The sequence below is a fragment of the Adiantum capillus-veneris genome, chromosome 13, assembly GCF_014529385.1.
Source record: "Adiantum capillus-veneris isolate H3 chromosome 13, ASM1452938v2, whole genome shotgun sequence".
In the NCBI taxonomy this organism is placed as follows: Eukaryota; Viridiplantae; Streptophyta; class Polypodiopsida; order Polypodiales; family Pteridaceae; genus Adiantum; species Adiantum capillus-veneris.
The window spans coordinates 139853930-139879329 of record NC_140943.1 but is presented as its reverse complement, the minus strand read 5'-3'; the positions used below and the strand labels follow the sequence as shown (position 1 = coordinate 139879329).

The window sequence follows — 25400 nt, the reverse complement described above, 5'->3', positions numbered from 1 at the left end:
TTTCGAGGTGTATGTTCGGTGTTGAACGTGCTGAACCATCTTCCTCTACCATACGAAAAGTGTTGAATTGTTGCCATCTGAAGGCCATAGGCTATACATTAGACTTGTCCACTTATCGATGATTAGTGGCAAGAGTTACTTTATTAAAAAGTAGTCGCTTGGGGTTGTTTACCACAAGGAAGAGACTCACTCATTGCTCTCTTCTTCATCTCGGCAGGTATATTTAAAGAAACTTATTACATACAGGAATTGCAGAGAAAGGGATGATGAAAACACAGTTCTCTCTTCATTGCACAGTTATTCACCCTCAAAACAATTATTGAAGAGGGGTCAAAAACAATATTCACAAGTTGCATCTCATACAATTTACATCCTCCTCATAAACTCGATGCTGCAAATCACAGTTGAGCAGTGCCAGCTGCTATAAATAACATAACGTCAGGCTTGGAGGGTGTGGCATTCAAACAGTGTGAGTGCACACAAAAACCTCCATCTAAGATTATGAGCAGAAGGCTGCTGGACAAATCCATCGCAGCAAACTCATAATTCCCACGGAAATCTCTCTTAATATACACATTTCAGTCTGTATCCTTGTGTAAAACACTCTTCCAACAAGTTCTCTCAGACTCGGCGATTACTGGAGCTTGTTCCCGTGTCAGTTTGCCTCTGTGACGAAGAAACCAGCGATTGTCCGCCCCCATTTCCCCAAGCTCCACTGCTTGTTGTTAAACCATTGGCAACATTGCCTAGTGCACCATTATTAAGATCCCATGTCCTTCGCCCAGAATCTAGTACCGCGGCTGCAGAACCGTCACCCATGCGCAGCTTTGTCGCCTTCTTATTTTTCCTCTTTTCTTTCGATTGATCTTCAGAGCCCCCTGGCTTTGTAGGAGGCAGCCAGGGAGTCCCACAGGCTGCACAATGTGTACTACCTTCTCTCAATTCTAAAGTACACACACGGCACACCAAACTGCCTTCTGTAGAAGTGGGCAACACAGGATCGCTGGAATGAGAAGAGGGTGAATATGAAGGAGTCCTTGCCTTCACAAGTACCTTGGCAGGTTTGCTTTGAACACTGCTTCCATTACTAGCTCTGGAATATAACTTCTTTCCCTTGAGGTCACGATACCCATCCCTAGAAAGTACTTCAACCTCATTCTCTTCAGAGTAGCCCCCACCTCCTTGATCAGTCAATCTAAGACTAGACAACCCACCCAAAGTAATCTTTTTTATTTCTTCTATGTCTTCATCTTGGCTGCTTCCACCTGAAGAAGCAAGAGGCTCTGAGGAACCATTAACCTGGTTGCCTGTGGAATCTGTGCGAAACACCTTCAGTAAGTCTTCCTTCTTCCTTGGATCTGGGCACAACCTTGCTAATTCAGGTACTAGATGTAGTAAGCCAAAGCCTTTCACATGGTGTAAATATGTGTTGGCGACCATTTCCCCACTTCTAAACTGTGCTGACATGAGCTTGAACTCATTATACCGATCACCATCTCCCTGTAAGACCGAATGGATGCTCTCACGAAGAGCCTTGTTGGCGGCTCTTATCTCCTCTACATCCAAATGATCTGAGCTGTTACTTGTGGTATCACTGGAAACAAGCCGATTATTACTAATACCTTCAGCCCTGCCTCCGACCGACTGCCTCACCACTGGTGTATCAAATTGGGGCCTTTGACTGGCTGAAACTTGAGGCCACTGACTTAAATCTTCTGGTTGAGAAGTAAACTTTCCTGGAGATTCCCTAACAGAGGTTCCCACTTGATCTGGATTAGCCTTCTGTGAAGGCCGCCTGACCCCTCTCCCAAGAACTGACGCCATTGAAATTGGTGACCCTCTAGATTGCTGCCTTGACTCAGATCCAGGAAGTGGTGGAAATACAGACTGGAGTGGTGGAAATGCTGAGTCCTGTAAAGAAGAGGGGCCAGCACGACTAACTGCAGTACGATAGCGTGAAGGCTCCACTGGAGTGCTAGAAACACCATTGGAAATTCTTGAAGCAGAAGATGGTGCAGGCAAAGGAGTTTCTGTATTTTGAAAATGTGGAAAGTCCTCGGTACTGTCTACATGCACCGGCTCATCATTTACATGCTCAGTTGTATTCTGAAACCCAGTACTTTGTATCTGCTCTTCAGAGTAAGCTTCCCGTCGACGGAAAGGTCTACCGGCTCCTCTACTGTTATCTTGATTTGGACGGCGATATTGGAAGCTCACAGGGATCTAATGTCAAAAAACATGAATTATCCTTTGAGCAAAATAGCAAGACACAAATTTTATAGAGAAGTGTATAAACTTCATACCTGCAGGGCAGCATTCCTCTGAGCCCGAGACATATTACCTCCATGAACTAAAGCATTGTGCCTCTGTAAATTCAAACTCACAAACCAAATAAATGAATACCTGTCTGTAGCAAAGCTGTAAAGAAAAACTCTTGCCAACAACAGCAGCTTTACCTTCAAGTCTGCATCAGAACCAAAAACAATGAATTTCTGATCAAGACAGTCAGGATGCTCACAAAGTGCATGGTCATGGCGGAAATGTGCCTGTAACATTATTGACACAATCAGGATATCAACTCAAAGCACAGAGCTGAACAAAAATATGCAATTTCTAATCTCAAAACTCACCTCTAGATCATCATAGTTGCGATAATAGTCATACTGTCCCGGGCGCAAACTGGAAAAAATACATAGGCGAACATCATTATATGACATTATCAATGACTGAAAACTACAATGCATTATCAAGAACCAACACATCCTCACAAACACCTGATAACTCTGGGGTCATCTTTTTTACAAGTACTTGGAAAACCAAACAAGGACAAACACTCTTAACAAAAGCGACGAGCTTGCCAAACCCTACAAAGGTCTGAACATGTATTACAAAAGCTTGTCCACACTGGCCCTGCATTACAAAAGCTTCTTAAAAGCAATCAAAATTTATGATTGGCCCTATTATTGAATGCTCATTGAAATGCATCTCCTATTGAGTATCCATTCTGAAAAGGACGAGATATGGTGGCTAAGAACATTACCGCTGGCAAATATGGCAAGTAAAATGTTCCGTGGACATGTGCTGATAAAGCTCATTATCGCCATAGAACCTGCTATGGCAAAAATTGCAAAGCGGGTGGCCATTAAACCAACCTCTATCTTCATCATTCAAATCAATATCTGAATTCCCATTTTGTAAATGGCGGTCCAATTGCTTTTTGGAGTACAGCTTCTGTTCGCAGATAAATACCTAAACGACCAGAAACCAAAAATCAAGATCCCGATACAAAGCAAGCAGTCAAGCTTATTAAACTGACATGCTTGAAGGTAAGCATCTAGGATCAAAATTTCACCTTCCGCCCCTCCAAGCACAACCCGCACATGTGAACCTTGTGAGCATTGAAGAGATGGCGTCGAAGCTGATCGAGGTTTCTAAAAATATGTCCTTTTTTAACATAATCTTTACCAGGACTCTCGGCAGCCTCGCATACACTACAAGATAGCCGGCACATATTCTTTATCATCTTGAAGTGATCTTCGTCATCAAAGTATGCCTGGATATTGCTTTCACGCCATAAGTTCCTCTGGTCAGCCAAGGCTTCAAAATTGTCTATTGATTTTGTGTAATCTCCCAAGGCCTGGAGATGCCAATCCATTCCAATTTAAGGGGCTAAAAGAGATGCATTTCAACCTGTACACATTGCGGTAGAATAAATTACCTTGGTCACAAAAACTGAAGGGCAATCTTGCTTGCATATGCAGCATTGCTTGTCACCTAGAACAAATCGAAGCCTTGCAATACACACAGAACAGACATCCCGATGTCCACATGGCCCATATCCAACCCATTCAAGGGGCTCAACACACACAGCACAACAGTCCTCCATTGTAAATTCCTGTTGCCAAAAAACAAAGTTAATCAACTGGACCTAACAGACCCAAAATCTACCTCTCAACCAACCAAAATCATTGAATCTCATACCATCAATATCTATAAATGCCTGCTGGGAACCACTGAAATATTTACAGAACATTCACTGTAAAAGCAATAGCAATAAATATCAACAAGGAATGTCAATACCATATGTTTCCCCTCAAAACCCCAACCCAACACCACCACCACCCCCCCCCCCCCCCCCCCAAAAAAAAAGAAGAAGAAGAAAAACAACCATTGAAGGCAGGAAAAGCAAAACATAGACGAGCTTATCACAAAAGTTCAGGCAGCCAGCTGAAAGCAAATAGGGGTACTGCAGCTTTGACTGGCAAAAGGTGTGATGCTAGCCAGTTCAAGTTGGAAGTAGTTTTTTCAGCCAGCCAGCCGAACCCTACCTTCTCTCTAATCGGACCGCCTGACTACTTGCCTGGCCAAAAAGTTCTCATTCTCCCCACCATCGGCTACTACCACCCACCCCTCTAATGTGCTCATCACCTGCAAGCCAGTGGGTGCTTCTTTGGTGACTGGCTACAATGGCAAGATATCAGTGACCTGCCTTACATGCAGGATACGAGAGAAACACCCAGTCATCTCAAACATGTAGTTGATTCTCTAACAACACACGTAGGATATCAACTGACAACTGCTATAATAGCAGCATCAAATAACTACAATGTATAAGGCTTCTTCAGCATTTTGTCATATTGTTTGACCCAGGAAGTATGCATGATGTAATCAGTCTCTCTCTTGTTGAGAGAGCCCGCCTAGAAGTTAGTCAGAAATCTCCTCTCAAGGTCTCTGGCTTTGTTCCCGGTATGGACTCTCTCATCACGCAAGAGTGTCTTGATGTGTTGTTTTCAATTCAACAAGCTACTTTTCGTAGAAGATTTTTTGTCTCTCCTCTCTCAGGATGTGATATGATTTTGGACATTCGATGGTTTCGTGATCTTAACCCTCTCATTGATTGGCAGGCTAACACTTTCACTCTCAATGCCAAACTGACTCTCCCATTGTCATTCCTGGAGAGAACATTGTTCATTCTCCCTCTCTCATTGCTAATATGCAGGACAAGATTGAAAGGATTCAGGAGAAGGAGACTCTCTCAGTACACACATGATTTGCATGATGATACCGTATACGCATGATGATTTGAATGCTAATGATGAGCATGATGATTTGGATGACACTGACAAGCATGATGATTTGCATGATCAAGATGTGATTTCTCAAGCATGATGAGTTGCACGAAAAGGATGTGATTGTTCACAAGAAGGATGATGTGTTAGTTGATGCTTTTTCTAGCGAAGCTAACCTCGTTGTTGCAGATTCGATCAATCACGAAGGATCGATCTTGGCTCTCGAGCCTAGGTTCAAAGACCCCCTCAGGAAGAACCGATCTTGGCTCTCGAGCCTCGGTCCAAGGAACCCTCACAGGAAGTATTATGTGTTCGCATGATTGATACGCACGCATTGTACGAGTGTTTCATTCGTGATCGTTTCCTGTATTTTAGTCAGCGTCTTTATGTGATCCCTTTTCCTAGGCATGACATATTGTACGTTAAGCACGTTTCGCTCATGAATGAGCACGAACGTATGCGGATTGTTCATGAAAAGTTGAAAAGTATGCATTCAAGGAAGTCGCATTCCATGTCTCTTCCTTGGCATGACACATTTGTAGAAAGAGCACATGAAAGTACGAGCACCAAGCATGGGCATTTCCGTTGTGAATTGCCACAGTTAATTGCTTTAGGTCATAAGAGAAAGATTTGATCTCATTGTTTGCGTGTATGTGGTGAACGGTTTGGCACTCCGTCTCTTTGTTCATCTACATTGCATGCACACTCTTTTAGGAAGACGAGATTTTTTCCAGTCACTTTACATGGAATGGGTATGTTCATGTTTTTGTGTTGGAAATGGTTTCATGAATTTTCAGCCATGGAGATTCTTGAAGAAGAAAGAAGCATGAGTCTCGACGAAGTTGAAGCATTGAAGGAGCCACAGAAGACATTGTGTCGCTTTCGGCGCGGCCCAAAGAAGCAAACGTTGTAGACCTTTATGAAGTTCAAGTACCACACGACCCACACACCAGAGTGGGCCGACGAATAGTCCCTTCCAAGATTCCAGATGCTATTGGCGATCTCCCTGGACGCCATACAGCTCGGTACCAGTACCTCACTTTGAAAAGGAGGGGATGTCACGTGACACATCCAACCCTATGTGTCCGTGGACAAGCTACAACATCACCAGGGTTCAGTCAGTCCAGTCGGTCTAGATTAGAAGTGATCTGGCACTTTTCTGAGTCTATTCATAGACCGTGCATGCCCAGCCACTTAGTGTAGATGCATATCCTCTGGTTGCACACGGCATGATCATAAGCATTCCCATCAGAATCCTTCGGGGGAATTTTCCAGTGCATTTAGTCTATTTTCCCTATTACATTTTTCACTTATTATTTTTAAGTGACTTTTGTTGGAAAGTAGATAGGGCAAATTGAGTAAGTTTGTATATAAGCAAACCTAGGCTAGCACTAAATGGCAGAAGAGGCAACAAGAGCCACTCAATAGGCAACTTCTCAGCAAGACTGGCAAAATCCCATAGCGTTTCCAGCCATCAAGACCAAGGTAGCGTTTTCTGCAGCAGCAGACAGGCCTTGGTGTTTTTGCAGTAGATCATCTAGCGTTTGCAGAATTCCCAAATCAGCCTGGCGTTTTTGAAGACAGCAGACAAGCCTAGCGTTTTCATCCACTAACCCCAGCAGTAGCAGATTCAGTAGCGTTTTCATCAGCAAAAAGTCCAGCGTTTTCAGCCACAGATAGCCAGCATTTCAGCCTCGTCGAATCAGCGTGTCCAGCCCTCGTCGAACCAGCGTTTTCAGCCATCTATAGCAGCGATTTTCAGCAATAAAGAACCTGCAGATTCAGCCCTAAGACCTGCAGAATTTCAACGAGAAAGATCAGCAGACTCGGCCCCAAAACCAGCATTTTTGGATATGTAGCAGATTTCAGCACATAGCGTTTTTGGACAGCAGATAAAGATTGCAGATTTCAGCCCTTAGGTCGGTCTCGCCATCACCGTCGTCATCGCCGACATAGCCTAGACTTGCATCAGTCCCATGCATTCAGTTTGTACCAGTTTGTGCAATCATAAGTAGACCACTCTCGCCGACGAGGGTGGGACCTTCGGAGGAGAGTTCTACATCTCTGGTGTCGTATCTCTCTTCTCTCTATCTCTCAATCTCATACACTTGTACGCACAGTGTCCATCCACTTTGTTGTGATCATAGCACACTCTCATTAAGAACGGAAGGCTCTCCCTTCCATAAGAACAAAAAGCACAGTTCGGAGCACTCATCTTGAGCAAAGCGCAAACATTGATTCCGTTGCAGCTTACAACCTTTATACCTAGGGAATTCTAAATGGACAGTGGCCGGTTCACATAAACCTTTACAATTGTCATGACAGCATTACAACTCAGGGAATTGACCTGCTACTCTAGGATCAGGATTTATATAGAGTATCACTACACTAGCTCGGCAAAATAATAGACTACAAATGTGGTGTCCGGCTACGTGTCCGGCAAAGTGGACGCCCGTTCGATCCGTCTCTTAACAAATTCTCTCGTGTGTCGGGTCACATTCTCTGCTTTGGGTACCCAAGCTTGTGACAGTGGTATCAAAGCACAGTCGATTTCTCTTCTGTCGGGAAATCCAATCCTCTTACAGCGAGACACATGAATACAAAGACGAATCCCACAAGCATCAAACAAACCCTCTTGATACTTCTAATACGGGAGACAGTATGGAAAATTCGAATGGATTAGCAGATCACGAATACAGGCCACCTCGGCCTACGCAGTATCAGCTAATGGAGATGCAACGTCAACAGCAGGTTAATGAGTGCGCAAAGTAAATGCTCAAGTTTGCAAAGGATCCACAATATGCAAATTTTTTGACCTGGTACCCGATTGACAAGGTGCATATGCATTGGCAACAAGCCATTGATACACCAATAAAGTCAACCCTCAAGCAACCTCCTATTCCATGGATATTTACTGAAGAACTAGAGGACGTAGAGTCAATTAATTGTTGGGGGTAAAGAAGAAGCAACTGAAGAAATGTAACAAGGGAACTGCCTTCCCTGGTTACTTGGGCCAAAAATGCTCTTTTGAAAATGCCAGAAAATAGAAGAAGCGTGTATGCTTCGAAGGATTGTCCAGTTCGTCCTCATCTTCTTCTGACAGCTCGGATAGCTCATCCTCTTCTAACTCGAGTGATGAGGACAGAAAGAGCAAGAAACGACGAAAGGACCATACGTTTTATTATAAAAGGAGGCACTTTTATAGAGCCAATCAGTATGATTTTCTCGACATCTGTCTCAAATTGGTGACGTGTCATGCCTGGACATTGTGGGGCAGTAGAGGACATATCCACACACACACACACCCGGGAACGGGCCCGTGAAATGCTGACGTGGCAACAACGCCGGATTTCGCGTTGCAGGCTGACGTGGCACTGCCGTACGGACCCCTTCGCAAATTGCTGCGCAAAAATGGGTGGCAGACAATGTACGGAATTGCAGATTTTGGCTCTACGCAAATGCTACGCAAGGCCTAAAAAGCTTTTGTTAAATTGCTTTATTTTAGAAACCTTTGAAAGCCTTGCTTTATCTGTAAGCCTATTTTAATGGGCAGCTTTTGGGGCCTGAGAATCTTTTGGCATCCCTTGTAAATCTTTATAAGTGTGGGCAAGGCTCCCACTCTGCATAGCATCTGGACGCAGAGTCAAATGCTACGCAAGGCCTAAAAAGCTTTTGTTAAATTGCTTTATTTTAGAAACCTTTGAAAGCCTTGCTTTATTTGTAAGCCTATTTTAATGGGCAGCTTCTGGGACTCTGAGAATCTTTTGGCATCCCTTGTAAATCTTTATAAGTGTAGGCAAGGCTCCCATTCTGCAAAGCATCTGGACGCAGAGTCTAAGAGTGAGACCCTCCCACCCCTTGTACATTGAGCACATATTTAATACAAAAAGAAATACCGAAAGGGGCGCCAGTTTTTGGGGCCAATATCTCTAGGCACGGAACTCCGTCGGGCCGTGTCGAATCAATTGTGAAATGTGAACTGTTTCGAAGTGAATCTCTGTTGTGTTGCGGTAGAATCTTCACTTGGAGTTTCCAAGTTTGTTACAGTGATATCAAAGCGCGGACGATTTCTCTTCTACCGAGAAATCCGGTCCTTTTTCTAGCGACACTTATGGTTTCAAACAGAGATCAGTCGACTTCCTTTGCATCTGGGGATGCAGAAAGAGATCACGAAGAAGATTCTCACGAGGAGTATGGCTCGCCGCGGCCTACTCAGACGCAGATTGAAGAGATGGTGTCACAAACTGCTGACGTGTCAAAGCCTAAAGAATGGAGCCAACTTACAGATGCCGGCTGAGGGGCCTAAACCCTAAGAAGAGCAAGTAACAGAAGAAGTCCTACCAACTTATGGGGACCCCGTCCAATGGGGCCCCAAGTGACAAAGGATTAAAATAAAGCAAGACCCGCACACACGCAAAAACTGATGACGTGGCAGATTTGAAAATTGCGCTGGCAGGATGACGTGGCAAGTTGTACGGAATTCTGCGTTTTGCATTGGCTAATGAAGTGGCACGCTGTACGGATTTCCGTAAATTACGCTGGCAGCTTTTGGCTTTGCTTTTGGACCAAATGCTTTTGAGTTTGAAGGCTTCTCACTGTAATTGCTTTTTAGGCCAAGGGCCTTTAAATATGAGGTTAGGGCTCATTCTCTGGCATGCTTCTTGGAGAAGGTGCAGAGTCTGGAGTACCGGCTTGTACTGTGTTGATGCAATATAAAGGAATACCGAAAGGGGCGCCAAGGTTTGGGGCCAATACTCTCTGGGGTGGAATTCCGCCACTCCGTGTCGCGTATCATCTCTCTCTTTCTCAATTCAGTTGATATACAGATTACTCAGCTTTTTGATGCAAACAACAAAGCCAAAAAGCAAGGCAAAGAGCAGAAGAAAGGAACTGACTTCCCGGGTTATTTGGGTCGTCAATCTACTTTTGCCTCGGTAAGAAAGCAAAAAAAGCATGTCAGATTTGAAGGAGTATCTTCTTCTTCTTCTGACAGTTCTTCAGACTCGAGTGAAGAAGACAGGAAAGGGAAAAAGCGAAGCAAAACACAAAGCTTTTGAAAGGGCAAGAAAAAGGTAGAAAAGCCTAGATTTCGCCCAGTTTCTGACAGTTCTACAGAAACTGGGCGACTCGTCTTCAGATATTTCGAACTCCGATGATCACAAATTTTATGCAAAGAAGAAGAATTTCTATAAGGCCAACCAGTATGACTTTCTAAAGGATAAAAGCAAGAAAGTTCGAGAATTTAAAGAAGGTGGACAGTCAATTAAATTTGAAACATTTTCTGGATTTCGAGATGCTTCAAGGGCTTTGGCCTTCATACAGCAATTTGATATAGCTTTCTTTGGAGAACATTACTCAAAGCACTCCAAGATTCAAAGGGCTACCTCTTACTTCAAGGGAAATGCTCGAACATGGTGGTCCACCCTTCTCTTGAACAAGAAATCGCTAGTTAAATGGCTGCAATTTAAAAGGCTTTTTATTTCTACTTGGTTGACTCGGGAGTACGAACGCGACATATGAACTGCTTGGAACCATCCTCGGATGACCAAGAAAGATACCTTGGACGCATATTGCGAGAGATTTTGGAGCTCTTTTCTACCCGCTTCTTCATTTAATAAGATCTCGTTTAAAGAACACATTGAGCGGTTTACCTTGGGACTTCCTACACGGAGATCCGAGATCACTGCTTAGAGCAAAAGTCAGATTCTATTCAAGAACTGATGAGTCATGCAAGACGGGGTTTTGCCATGCACTCAAACAGTTTGACTTACCCCACAGATGAGATCATGACGCAAAAAACATAACAGACTTCTAAAAATGAAAGTAGAAAGAAGAAGAGCCCCCAAGATCAGAAAGATAAGGATGCACCCCAGCTCTCTCCTCGGGAAAGAGCCAACTACATTAAAGAGGGGAGGTGCTTTGGATGTGCGGGGAACAAGGACACATCTCCACGAAGTGCCCTAAAAAGGCACAGAAAGAACAAGATGAAGACAGGCCAGAGAGTTCGAAAGCAGCTGAACGTGGCAGAAAAGGCAGATGAAAGCAGAATTGGTACCACATTGCGTGGGGCCAGAACCGAATCAGATAAATGAAAGTACAAAATTTACAGCATGTAGGGCAAAGTGAAAGATCAGGAATCCCTCATTTTTCTTTGATGGAAGAGCCAAGACCCACTTCTTTTCACTTGAATGGGCGGCTCGATTTGGGATTACGCCCAACAGGCTAAGGCCACAGGCGGAGGTAGTTCTAGGGGCACCCGGACGTGATGTTGCCATTACACCGATCATTGGCAAACTTCGTTTGCAATGTCAGGGGTGTTTAGGGCACGAGGACTTCTACGTAAATCCCTTGGGAGGTTGTAACGTCCTCTTCGAAATCCCCTAGTACCACAAGAACAACGCCATGATTGACTATTGGGCCGAGAAAGCGACTTTGACAAATGCAGGACACAACCATTGTCCTTGATGAAATTCAGTTTCTTTACTTCATTTTCTGGAGAGGACTGAATGATGATTGAAGGTCGCACATGTTTTGACCTCGAAAAAGAACGCCAAGATTTTCTCCACACTCATGCTAATTGCTTTTCAGAGGGCTTGCCACGCGAGTTGCCATCAACTCGTCCTAAAGATCATACCATTGATTTGATCCCTGAAAGCACACCACCGAACCGGCCACCATACCGTGTGAGCCGAGCCCTGAGATACACTTTTTGAGACACATTGTCTCGACTCTCAGTAGCAAGAGTGCAGATGGACCCGGCCAAGATAGAGACTATCCGTGATTGGCCCGATTTGAAGAATGTCCGTGAAGTTAGAAGCTTCTTGGGCTTATGTTCTTACTAACGGCGGTTCATTAGAAAGTTTGCAGAGGTTGCTTCCCCTTTGCATATCTTGACACAGAAAGGAGTCCCTTTCTCATGGGGATCCACAGAGGTTACTGTCTTTCAGACATTGAAAGAGAAATTGATACAGGACCAGTTTTGACTTTTCCGGATTTGCAAAAGTCATTCGAAGTATATTGTGATGCTTGTGGTCGTAGTTTGGGTGCGGTCTTAATGCAAGAAGGCCATGTCATTGCCTACGAGAGCCAATTGTTCTCAAGGCCGGAATTGACAGCACAGATATATGAGAAAGAGCTTTTGGTGGTTATCCATGCTCTAACTCAGTGGCGACATTACCTACACGAAGCCGATTTTATGGTCTTCACAGATCACCAGAGTTTACGCTACTTCTTGTCACAGAAGCAGCTATCGGAAAAGAAAATGTGGTAGGCGAACATCTTGTCACAGTTTCACTTCCAAAATGTCCATGTGCAGGGACAGAAGAACTCGGTGGCAGATGCTTTGTCTCGGAAGCAGTTGGTTCTGGCTATTTCCGCGATTCATCATAGGAGCTTCGAGGATATGGTCGATCAATATGCCACAGATACAGATTTTGCAGATATTTTCACTCGGATACGGAATGGGGAAGTAGTAGCGGGATGTTCCATTCGCGATGGCTCCTTGATGAAGAAAACGGTGTTGTGCGTTACACAACCATTGAGGGAAAAGGTTTAAACCGAATACCACTGTCCACCTTTTACGGGTCACCGCAGCATAGCTACCACTTTGAAAGGTGTCGAGAGATACTTCTTTTGGCCGGGACTCAAGAAGGAAGTGGACGATTTTGTACGCAGTTGCTTGGTATTCCAGAAGGTCAAGTTTGACAAGCATAAAGCACAAGGATTGTTATTGCCTTTACCCACCCGCCCTTGGGAAATGTTATGTCCCACTCACAGGAGAAGGGATCTAGCCCAGATGCCGTCGGGATGGGCGTCCAGTGTCCGGGCGGACGTAGTGTGAATCCGACCAGTGTGGCCGGCCATTATTATAAAAGGGAGGCCAAGGCCTCATTTGCAGTTATCGACCCCACTGGCAAAGTGCCAGTGGTTAGCCCGCGAGGCTAGGAGTGCGCGAGGTCACCTCGAGGAGGTGAGGCCGGGTGGTATGGGACGCCCGGTCTTACAGGTGCACGCCTACGTCCTCGGACACTAGCCCCAGCACAGAGGAGCTGCTATATGGTGGCTATGGTCGGGTGGTTTGTCCGGCGTGTATCTGTAGGCGGTCCGTGTGGCCGAGAGATCCTATCTCCTCATTCGTTTCATGGTATCAGAGCCGGCTTGGCTGCACGAAGGACCGTGTGCACACCTACGGAACGGTTCCAGTCGGAAAACCTCAATTTTGCATTATTTTTAGTGGTTAAATTGCTGAAATTACTTACTTTTCTTCTCGGAAGTATGTTTGCAGGTAAACAATAAAGTTTTGCTGATTTTTTATGAAATTCAGCAATTCAATCGGTGGGAGTGCTGAGAATCAGAGGATTCTTATCGAATTTACTAGTTCTCAATCGAAACTAATGTATTTTATCATTAATTTGCTGTTTTGGATTAAAATTCAGCATATGATCTACTTTTACATCTCTCTGTAAATTCCTCTTTGTAAATTCCTCTCGCTGTGCGAAGCAGAGAGAGAGAGAGAGAGAGAGAGAGAGAGAGAGAGAGAGAGAGGGAGATACCTCTCTGTGTCTGTTTCCTTCAGTTTGCAGGGAACGTTGTAGGAGAGAGAGGGAGACAGTTTGCACAAGGAGAGAGAGAGCCAGCGTGGCCTCTCGTGTGGGTTGCACAAGCGGGCAGGCTTCCTTCGTGTGTTAGCCACAAGCAGGCACAAGTCCCAATGCCTCCCCTTTTTCTCCACGCGGCAGCACGCTCCTCTCGCTCTTTCTTTTTGCGCTAGCAGTTTTGCGTTCGATTTTCTTTCAGCTGCGCTAGGATCTTTTTTTTAAGGCTCACTTATTTAAATGAGCTCTTTAAGTGGCCTTTTATTTTCAATGGCCAGGACTTTTTTAAGGCCAAAGTTTGAAACCTGAGTTTATTAAAAAAAACTCACTTACAGAGACTTCAAAGTTTGCAGAGAAACTCGTTTTTGGGCTCTCTACTTCTCTCTGCTGCTCCTCCCTCTCACCAGCTCGCTCTCCCGCCATCACCTGCTCGCCTTCAGGCGCTCACGCCGACGCGTGGAGCACCTCGAACTTCACTTTTTCGTGACCAAAAAGTGCAGAAAAGGCCCGGTTCACGTATAACCCATTCACGTATGCTCTCTACACATGGATTACAACTACTTTCCAGAGCTTCGACCAGCATGTTACTGCTCTGGAAAACGCGAACGTTCAGACGAACATTCGCCTTGGCCTCTCTCGAAGGGGTCGTGCAAGGGCTCGGTTCCCCCCTCTCTACGCTCGAAAATATGGCTCAATCGCAACTGCGCGTATTTCAAAGAGCGAAACCCATCTCCAGCATTTGCGGACGCAGATTGCTGCTTTTGGGCGTTCGCAGGGTGGTCCGACTGCTACAATTCCGTACAAAACTACAAATTTCTCAGGTGAAGAGGAGTGTACGGAATTGGTTGTAAATAACTGGCTGCACCAATGGACCACATACTTTGATCTCCATGGGGAGCATGATGAACGGAGGATTCAGACGATTCCTCTTCATTTGCGTAGTAAGGCGCTTACCTGGTGGTGTGACATGACAGAAAAGCCTACGACGTGGGCTGATTTTTGCGTGAAATTCAAAAAGGATTTCGCTAAAATGGACCCTTTGAAAGCGTATGCCAAACTGCAGAGTCTTTCGATGAAAACTCTATCTTTTGATAAATATATGACAGCTTTCAAAGAGGCGCTCACCTTCTGCAAGGTGGATTCTACGCACGACGTGCACATGTACTTACTGGGGTTACATGAAGATTACCATTGGGCCTTGATCAAGGATAAAGCCCCGACTGACGTCGAGGATGCAGTGGCAAAGGCCAGGACGTTCCATTTGATAAATGGAGCGAATTATGAGAAGAAAAGAATTGCAGACCATCAATCCGGTGAGGGTGCTTCGAGGAAGCGACCAAATTCCAGCATAAGTCAAAATCACCGCCGAGATCTTCTCAAGAAAAGAAAAAGGCCAGAAACGCTTCAGTTGTTGATGCAGTGAAGAAAGGGGCTTGCTTCCGATGTGGCCAGACAGGTCACAAATTAAGGATTGCCCTAAAAAGAAAAAGACGCAGAAACCGCGAGGCCGTCCTTCGGTTCAAATTCACGAGATCTCAGGTAACTCTGATGTTGTTCAAGTTGAAATCCATCATTTAGCGCACAGTTCATGCACTAATTGTACTTTTAGCACCAAAGTGTTTGGTAAGCACGACCTTCTCCGTTTCCCCAGGAAGATCAATGGTCACGACGTGACCGTACTCCTTGATAATGGAAGCTCACACAATTTTGTGGATGCAAAATTGGTGCAGAAACTGAACCTGTGGACGCAGGACAGTGACCATGAGTATTGCGTGAAGATGGCTCGTGGCATGGATACGGATGGTTCCAGACTTGTCGCTTGAGCTGGCTGATTACAAAGAGAACCTAGACTTCCACATCATGCGCCTGGACAAAGCAGATGTTATGTTAGGAATTCCATGGTTTTATGACAAACAAGACTCATTGTATATAGACTATGTACATCACTCTCTTGCGCAGAATTTGGTGCAGTGGGTATGCACAAGAGGGGAATCGCTCCACTCATTTGTCAACAAATTGCCCCGATTTTGATACTAAAGTCACTGATGTCTCTTTTGAGTTTCAAGGATATTGTGAGATGACAGTATTTTGCTGTATGACTTTATAAATTGGAATTCCCGAACATGATACTGACGTGTTCTTGACTTGTTTAAGTGCAGGAATTGATAGACGAAATGTCACGTGACACATCCAACCATATGTGTCTGTGGACAAGCTACAGCATGACCGGGGTTCAGTTCAGTCGAGTCAGTCTAGAATAGGAAGTGATCTGGCACTTTTGTGAGTCTCTTCGTAGACCGTGCATGTTCAGACACTTAGATTAAATGCATATCCTTCGGTTGTACACAGCATGATCATCAGCATTCCCATCAGAATCCATCAGGAAATTTTCCGATGCATTAAACCTATTTTTTCTATTTTTGACATTTTTCACTTATTTATTAGTTGACTTTTGTTGGGAACTAGGTAGGGCAATTTTGCTAAGATAGTATAAAAGCAAACCAGAGTTAGCACTTTCTGGCAGAAGAGGCAGCAGGAGCACTCGCTCAACAGGTAACTTCTCAACAGAACCCCCAAGAGGCCTAGCGTTTTTGCATCACAGCAGAAGGCTGGCGTCTTTGGACCAGATCAGCCAACGTTTTTGCATTGGCAACAGCTTGGCGACAACAAGAAGCAGAAGACTCCCAGCGTTAGCTCAACAGGTAACTTCTCAGCAGAACCCCCAAGAGGCCTAGCGTTTTTGCATCACAGCAGAAGGCTGGCGTTTTTGGACCAGATCAGCCAGCGTTTTTGCATTGGCAACAGCTTGGCGACAGCAAGAAGCAGAAGACTCCCAACGTTAGCAGCCAGCGTTTTTGCATTGGCAACAACTTGGCGACAGCAAGAAGCAAAAGACTCCCAGCGTTAGCAGATTACCCACAGCCATACCATTTTCAGCCCTAGCGTTTTTGCATCTGCCAGGCATTTCAGCGTTTTGCAGATCTACTGCGACGGAACCAACACAAGCACCAGCATTTTCAGTTTTCAGCACTTAGACATCGCAGAACAAGTCCCGAACCTCGCAGATCTCACCTTCTCGCAACAGATCCTCACCGCACGATCAGATTCCGCAAGGTTTACCAATTCAGCCCAGAAAACGCAGATTTCAGCATCTGCGTTTTCAGCGCGTCGTCGTCATACCGTCGTCATCGACATCGTCACCGACATAGAGTCAGATTTCAGTCCTTAGCAGTTTCAAATTTCAGCCCTTAGAAGTTTCAAATTTTAGCCCGTCTCGTCGTCGTCCTCATCGTCAGCAAGTCCAAGCATTGTAGAGATTTGTGCAATCATAAGTAGACCGCTCTCGCCATAGAGAGTGGGGCCCTTGGAGGAGGGTTTTACAACGTTTCTGGTGTCGTATTCTCTTCTCTCTCTATCTCTCGGTCTTAGCACCTTCATTCACAGTGTTCATCACTTTGTTTGTGTCCATTGCACTCTCTCACTAAAGGAACGGAAGGCTCTTCCTTCCGTAAGTAAGAGGAACCCTTGAGCACAGTCCGGAGCACTCATCTTGAGCAAAGTTCAAGATTCACTTCCGCTGCACCTTACATTGGTATCAGAGCTTTGGCAGTGTTCTGTATCGCTCAAGGAAAGAACCAATGATTTTTTTTTGCTTGTTGCGGTCGCACGGAACCCAAGTTCTCTTGGGCGTGTCGACTCCTAATCGTGTTTTTGAAGAGTGACAGGAATCCCAAGAAAGAAGGGCTTGTCCAGCCTTCCCTTGTTACTCTTTTCACTCATTGAGAGTGGACCGTGCACTTAGCGGCCGGCCCATCGACGTGAGGTGGGAAAAAGCAACCTTGGTGTGAGCGCAAGGCCGTCGAGGGGTGCGCCCGCAGGAAAGAGAAGAGCTCGGGTGAAGAGAAGATCCTTCTCTAACACAGATTGCAAGCGAAAGAAGAACCTCAAGAACTCAAGAACCTCAAGACCCCCAAGAACCTCAAGACCCTCAAGACCCCCAAGAACCCAAGTTCCTTGTGAACTTAAGAACCCAAGACCACAAGAACCCACAAGAACCCACGACTTCAGTGGATGGTCATCACTCGAAGTGGAATGGATACTTCGCTTAGAGGTGATGAGCATGAGAGAGGCAAAGAAGAATTTTCCCCACCAGGAGGTTTTTCCGACCCTTCCTCTTCCCCATCTATGCCAAGGATTGCACCAGATCTTATGGAGGCTTGGTGCAAAACAATGATGGACATGATGACAACGTGGCACGAAGCAAGAATGGCAGCCATGGAGCGTGAGCGCGAGCAATTACGCTTGGAGGCCAAAGAATTTGATGGCAAGTATGCAAAAAGAAAAACAGAATTGGATCGCAAGAACGTTGTTCATTCTTCCTCTCTCATTTCTAATGTGCAGGTGAAGATTGAAGAGATTCGGGAAAAGGAGACTCTCTTAGTCTCTTCTTCTAAAAAAGCATGACACAAGATTTGCATTATGATAAGCGTGATGAATTGAATGATAATGATACACATGATGATTTGAATGACAACGACAAGCATAATGATTTGCATGATGATCAAGATGTGATTTCTCACAAGCATGATGATTTGCATAAAGATGATGTGATTGTTCCCAAGAATGATGGGTTAGTAGATACGGTTTCTAGTGAAGCTAACCTCATTGCAGATTCGATCAATCACGAAGAACCAATCTTGGCTCTCGAGTCAAGGTCCAGAGAACCACCTCACGAACTTGGCTCTCGAGCCTAGGTCCAAAGAACCCCCATAGGAAGTACTATGTGTTTGAATGATTAGTCAACACGCATTGTACGAGTGTTTCATTCGTGATCGTTTCCTGTATTTTAGTCAGCGTCTTTATGTGATCCCTTTCACAGGCATGACATATTGTACATTGAGCATGATTCACTCATGAATGAGCACAGATGTATGCGGATTAATCATGGAAAAATGACATGTTTGCAATCACGGAAGTCACATCCCATGTCTCTTCCTTGGCATGACACAGTTTCCGAAAGAGCACAAGACGGATTGAGCATCAAGCATCGGCATGTCCATTGTGATTTGCCACAGTTGATTGACTTAGATCAGAAAAACAAGATTCGATCTCATTGTTTGCATGTGTGTGGTGAACGGTTTGGCACTCCGTCTCTATGTTCATCTACATTGCATGCACAGTCTTTAGAGAAGATTAGAATTTTTCCACTCACTTTACATGGAATGGGTATGTTCATGTTTTTGTGTGAGAAGTGGTTTCAAGAATTTTCAGCCTAGGAGATTCTTGAAGAAGGTAGACGCATGACTATCGACGAAGTTGAAGCATTGAAGGAGCCACAAAAGACTGTCGCTTGCCGTGCGGCCCAAAGAAGCAGGCGTTGCAAACCTTTATGAAGTTCAACTATCGCACGACCCGCACCTCAGAGTGGGCCGACGAAGAGTCCTTTTGAGGATTCCGGATGTTGTTGGCCATCTCCCTCGACGCCATACAATTCGGTACCAGTACCTCACTTTGAAAAGAAGGGGATGTCACGTGACATCCAACCCTATGTGTCCGTGGACAAGCTACAGCACGACCAGGGTTCAGTTTAGTCAAGTCAATCTAGAATAGGAAGTGATCTGGCACTTTTGTAAGTCTGTTCGCAGACCATGCATGCCCAGACACTTAGATTAGATGCATATCCTCCGGTTACACACAGCATAATCATCAGCATTCCCATCAGAATCCATCGGGGGAATTTTCCAGTGCATTAAACCTATTTTCCCTATTTTTGACATTTTTCACTTATTTATTAAGTGACTTTTGTTGGGAACATGCAGCAGGAGCACTCGCTCAACAAGCAACTTCTTAGCAAAACCCCCAAGAGGCCTAGCGTTTTTGCATCACAGCAGAAGGCTGGCGTTTTTGGACCAGATCAGCCAGCGTTTTTGCATTGGCAACAGCTTGGCGACAACAAGAAGCAGAAGACTCCCAACGTTAGCAGATTACCCACAGCCAGACCATTTTCAGCCCTAGCGTTTTTGCATCTGCCAAGCATTTCAACGTTTTGCAGATCTACCGCGACGGAACCAACACAAGCACCAGCGTTTTCAGTTTTCAGCACTTAGACATCGCAGAACAAGACCCAAACCTCGCAGATCTCTACCTTCCTGCAGCAGATCCTCGCCGCACGGTCAAATTCCACAAGGTTTACCGATTCAGCCTGGAAACACAGATTTCAACATCTGCGTTTTCAGTGCGTTGTCGTCGTACCGTCGTCACCGACATAGAGTCATAATTTAGCAAATAAAGATTTGCAAATTTCAGCCCTTAGCAGTTTCAGATTTCAGCCCGTCTCGTCGTTGTCGACATCGTCGGCAAGTCCAAGCATTGTAAGGATTTAAGCAATCATAAGTAGACCGCTCTCGCCATGGAGAGTGGGGCCCTTGGAGGAGGGTTTTACAACATTTCTGGTGTCGTATTCTCTTCTCTCTCTATCTCTCAGTCTTAGCACCTTCATTCACATTGTTCATCACTTTGTTTGTGTCCATTGCACTCTCTCAATAAAGGAACGGAAGGCTCTCCCTTCCGTAAGTAAAAGGAACCCTTGAGCACAGTTCGGAGCACTCATCTTTAGCAAAGTTCAACATTCACTTCCGCTGCACCTTACACGAAATGACTGCAGCATTTCTGTCTGAAAGATCTCGATAGACATGGTTGCAATAAGGATTAGTCAATTGGGCATCTATGAGGTCTTGAGTGCATTTAGATGCGATTGCGATTAATCATGGTCTGATATCCGAATGAATTTAGTGCATTTAGTGCATTTAGTGCATTTAGATGCGATTAATCATGGTCTGATATCCGAATGAATTTTGAATGTGATTTGTCATGTGATGACGTGTGATGTGACTATCGATTGGTACATGTGCGAGATGTGTGTTCCTAGTGTGTCGGTACTAATTGTCAGTGTCTGCTAAGACAGTTTATGGCCTCTGTCTGTTTTGCAGGCGTATCGAGGGCGATTACAATGCTTTCAAGCATAGTTACCCGGAACGGGAACGGGCAACAGGAACGGGAGGGTCCGAAATGGGATCGGAACGGGGAGGAGGAGGGTGGCCCGGAACGGGAACGGGGCTAGAACGGTCCACTAAGTAAGGATTGAATTACCTCCATTCAGCTTAGTCCCAAATAAACTCCTAAACAGCCCCAAAACTGTCCCCAAACCTACTCTCAAACTACACCAAATATGTTCCCCAAACAGCCCCAAATCTGTCCCCAAAAGCCCACTTTTTTCCCCCCAAATGCCTACTTTTGCTCATTCCGCCCCGCGTTTCGTCGTTCTGCCTCATGTTCCGCCCATTCCGGAACACCGTTCCGGTTACACCCCGTTCCGGAACAGCGTTCCATTCCCATCTCCGTTTCGGGAACGGGACTCATCCGGAACGCCGTTTCGGAACGTTTGGGTTGTGTTCCCCCCGTTCCCTGTTACAGTGCTTTCAAGAGGGGGGTATGCCACAAATTGGTGACGTGTCATGCCTGGACATTGTGGGGCAACAGAGGACACATCCACACCCCCCCCCCCCCCCCTTCGAGAACGGGCCCGTGAAATGCTGACGTGGCAGTGACGTGGCTGCAGGCTGAAGTGGCACTGCCGTACGGATCCCTCCGCAAATTGCAGCGCAAAAAGCGCTGGCAGACAGTGTACGGAATTGCAGATTTTGGCTCTACGCAAATGCTACGCAAGGCCTAAAAATATTTTGTTAAATTGCTTTATTTTAGAAGCCTTTGAAAGCCTTGCTTTATTTGTAAGCCTATTTTAATGGGTAGCTTTTGGGGCTCTACTTTTGGCATCCCTTGTAAATCTTTATAAGTGTGGGCAAGGCTCCCACTCTGCAGAGCATCTGGACGCAGAGTCTGAGAGTGAGACCCTCCCACTCTCTTATATTTTGAGCACAGAAGAGATACCGAAAGGGGCGCTAGTTTTTGGGGACAATATCTCTAGGCACGGAACTCCGCTGAGCTGTGTCCAATCGATTGTGAACTGTGAACTGTTTTGAAGTGAATCTCTGCTATGTTGCGGTAGAATCTTGACTTGGAGTGTCCAAGTTTGTTACAACGACAAGGACAAAAAGGCCAAGGAATTCAAAGAGAGAGGACAGGCAGTAGTAAAGTTTGAGAACTTTTCAGGGTTCAAGATGCTCCCAAGGCTTTATCCTTTATCCAATAGTTTGACATAACATTTTCAAGAGGCCGCTATACAGAGACTCCAAGATTAGACGGGCAACATCCTTTTTGAAAGCCAATGCACGGACATGGTGGTCCACTCTCTTGTTAAGAAAAGAAGCACCGACAAAGTAGCTGAAATTTAAGAAACTCTTTATTTCTTCATGGCTCACACAAGAATACAAACGAGACGTGATTACTGATTGGAACCATAATTGGATGGTCAAGGCAGAATCTTTGGATACAACCTGTGAGATATTTTGGGATGTCAAGATCAGTTTTAAGGAGCAAATTGAGCGATTTTGCGTTGGACTTCCCAAAGAAATTCAAGACTACTGTCTTGAGAAGAAGTCGGAGTCCATACAACAATTGATGGGACATGCAAAGCGGGGATTTGCTATACATTCGGGTAACTTGACTTACCCACCAGATGAACCTTCAACAAATCAGAACAGAAACAGACAATAGAGAGATACACGATCTCAACTAACGAAATAGAGAGATGAATATTTTAAAGTAAGAATATGTTTTGAATGTGGACAACAAGGACATATCTCTACACAAGAAGGCACAAGAATGAAAATGGTTGACATATTGAAAATAGAACAGGGTGAGGAGTTACTCGTTCCAGAATATATATCAGTGAGATACGATGCGGATCCAGATGCGATTGCTAAATACGTCACCAAAAATCACCGTCCTAGATTCTATGTGATGTGACTTGAATGTGATGTGATTTGACTGTCGTCTTTGTACAAGTGTTGGATTTGTGTCGTCTAGTGCGTAGGTACTTAGAGTCGTTTATGACTTATGTCTGATTTTGCAAGCATAATCGAGGGCGATTACAATTCTTTCAAGAGGGGGGTATGTCACAAATTGATGACGTGTCAATACTGCCCGGACACAGTGATGACGTGGCAGTAATTGTACAGACGCCCGTGAAATGCACTGACAGACTGACTGTACGGATGCCCGTAAAACGCGATGACAAGTTGCTGACGTGGCAGATTGTACGAAATTATACAAATTGTGCTCATGCTCTTTGGGACATCTTTTTAACCAGATGCTTTTTGGGACTGTTTGCTTTTGGGTTTATAAGCTTTTGGAGCTCTGCTTTTGGCATCCCTTGTAAGAATAAAAGGATCCTTAGGGACCTCACTCTACAGAGCATCTGGACGCAGAGTCTGGGAGCAGAGGACCTCTTTGAGAGTTGTACTTTGTTCAAGCATTAATGTAATAAAGAAATATTGAAAGGGACGCCAGGTTTTGGGGCCAATACCTTTGGACACGGAACTACGCCGGGACGTGTCGACTCAAGTTTTTAAAGTTGTGAAGTATTTTAAGTGATTCTCGTGTATATCGTGTCGGATTCTCTGCTTGGTGTGCCCAAGCTACCTAATAAACATTGGTGCCTGTTTGAGATCCTACAAAGTGATAACTATTGTTCCATTTGGCTGAGATTATCATGCTTAGTTGCTTCTCCACATGCAAGGTTAATATATAAGGTCCGATGATTTGATTCCAAGGTCCATTGGCCAAGTGTAAAACTCTTTAAGCGATACATGATGGCTTCGGAGAGTCACAACGGTAGCTTGGACACACCAAGCAGAGAATCCGACACGACACACGACAGAATCACTTAAAATACTTCACAACTTTAAAAACTTGAGTCGACACGGGTATTTCTTTATTACATTAATGCTTGAGCAAAGTACAACTCTCGAAGGGGTCGTTTGCTCTCAGACTCTTCGTCCAGATGCTCTGTAGAGTGAGGCCCCTAAGGGTCCTTTTATTCTTACAGGTCAAAAAGATGCCCCAAAAAGCATCAACGCAATTTACGAAAATCCGTACAATCTGCCATGTAAGCACCTTGCCAGCGCATTTTACGGGCGTCCGTACAATCAGAATGTCAACACATTTCATGGACGTCTGTACTGTCAGTCCGTACAATTACTCCCACATCATCATTGTGTGTCCAGACAGTACTGCCACGTCATCAATTTGTGACAATGTATACGGTGGTACCCAAGTATGTGAGTGTGTATTGGCTTTTGTGTCATGTGTATCACCTTGCTTGCTTTTAGGCCAACCATTGGCTGCCACTACCCACCCCTCTGTTGTGCTTGTCACTTGTAAGCCAGGGGGTGCTTCTTGGTGACTTGTCACAGTAGCCAGACATCAATGACCTGCCTTGCCTTAAGATATACCTAGATGAATCCAGAATAAGCCCAGATTCACCTTTGAAGGTTCGAACGTACAAGGTATAGGTGCATGGTCAAGACAATATAAGAAACACCCAATCATCTCAAACTTGTAGATATCTCTCAAAGAGTACATGTGGGATATCGACTGACAACTCTTATCATAGGGGCATCAAACAACTACTATGTATGAGGTTTCTTCAGAAGATGTGCAACATCATCAAGTTTTTCCAAAGACTTGCCATTCCTCATTGGTCGATGTTGATTTTCTGGAATCCCCACAAGAAGGTAACTAGGAGGGTCTCGTTTGATATGAGCCTTTGATAAAAATTGATTCAAAATTGCAACCCTTAACCAGAATTTTGCACTCTCGCCCGTGGTTCAGTAGTTCGGGCACATCACCAGTGCTTCACTCTGAAAGGCTCCTCTAAAACTCATGACAGGCTCTCCATTAATAAAAGGCTTTTCTTGAAGTTTACGGCTGTAGAAGGTGAAACTCGAAGACTCCTCCAAAAGAATTATTGTCAATGAATCTCTTCTCCTCTAGAGAAGAACTGAAAGCAGTTGATGAGAACAGCTGAAAACTCCACAAAATCCTAGTATTTTACATATAAAAATCTACATAAGAACAGGAGAAAAACAAGATCCAATGCAGTAAGCAACCAACAGATCTGCAAAAGGCTGATATACCCCAATCGTGCATCTGATAAATAGGTAACTCCGCAAAATCAAAAGGACAACAGGAAAAAGCAATTCACATAATAGAACAGATAAGGCAGAATTCCAAGAGTCCAGATCAATTGGCTTAGAATAGTTCCTCTGTACAAATGTGAACAAAATGAAATGAGTCTCTGCAATGAGTCCGCGGATTACCAAAGTGCAGTCCGGATGGTTGGGGTCGCCACCCCCAGCAAAGAGTGACGCTTGAACCACTAGGATCGATCTGTGAAAGAGGACATACCAGAGGAAAGCTTGCTTCAAAGACGAAGGGACCAGAAGCCGGAGCAGCTCTCAGACAAGGTTATACACGAAGAGCGAATCGCGAGCGTGAATGCGTATTGCAAGTTTTCGCGTTTGTCTTTTGTATCGTGTGTGTCCCCTAGCCTTCCTGTTTGTGGTGGCCTTGTTAGGATTTGAAGGGCACCTATTCTTTCAAAAGATCGGTTGTAGAAAAATGCACCCTTCCCTATGGAAGGGTCTATTTTCAATTTGCCCTTCCAATAAAAAAAATTCGCATAATTTACAAAACAAGATACTATATTCTGTCAATGAGTATAACCAATATACATATAGACATTGTAAATGAGCATTAATATATATAAAATGTTTTT

The 25400-nt window shown here is 44.7% G+C and overlaps 1 protein-coding gene across 3 annotated transcripts; it reads right to left on the bottom strand.

Annotated features, from left to right (window-relative positions):
* Window positions 1-264: 264 nt before the first annotated feature.
* LOC147444967 (uncharacterized) lies at window positions 265-25191 on the bottom strand. Of its 3 annotated transcripts, none has more exons than XM_086527470.1 (8): window positions 24943-25191; window positions 3719-3895; window positions 3353-3637; window positions 3041-3249; window positions 2631-2679; window positions 2457-2546; window positions 2304-2366; window positions 265-2223 (listed from the first exon to the last, which is right to left on the bottom strand). In XM_086527470.1, the coding sequence occupies exons 2-8, from the start codon at window positions 3884-3886 to the stop codon at window positions 622-624; spliced, it is 2466 nt and encodes an 821-aa protein (XP_086383596.1). In that variant the 5' UTR covers window positions 3887-3895; window positions 24943-25191; the 3' UTR covers window positions 265-621. The 3 variants fall into 3 exon arrangements, with proteins under 3 accessions (XP_086383596.1, XP_086383597.1, XP_086383598.1); XM_086527471.1 differs by having other exon boundaries at window positions 25031-25187; XM_086527472.1 differs by lacking the exon at window positions 24943-25191 and having other exon boundaries at window positions 3353-3690; window positions 3775-3895.
* Window positions 25192-25400: the final 209 nt, after the last annotated feature.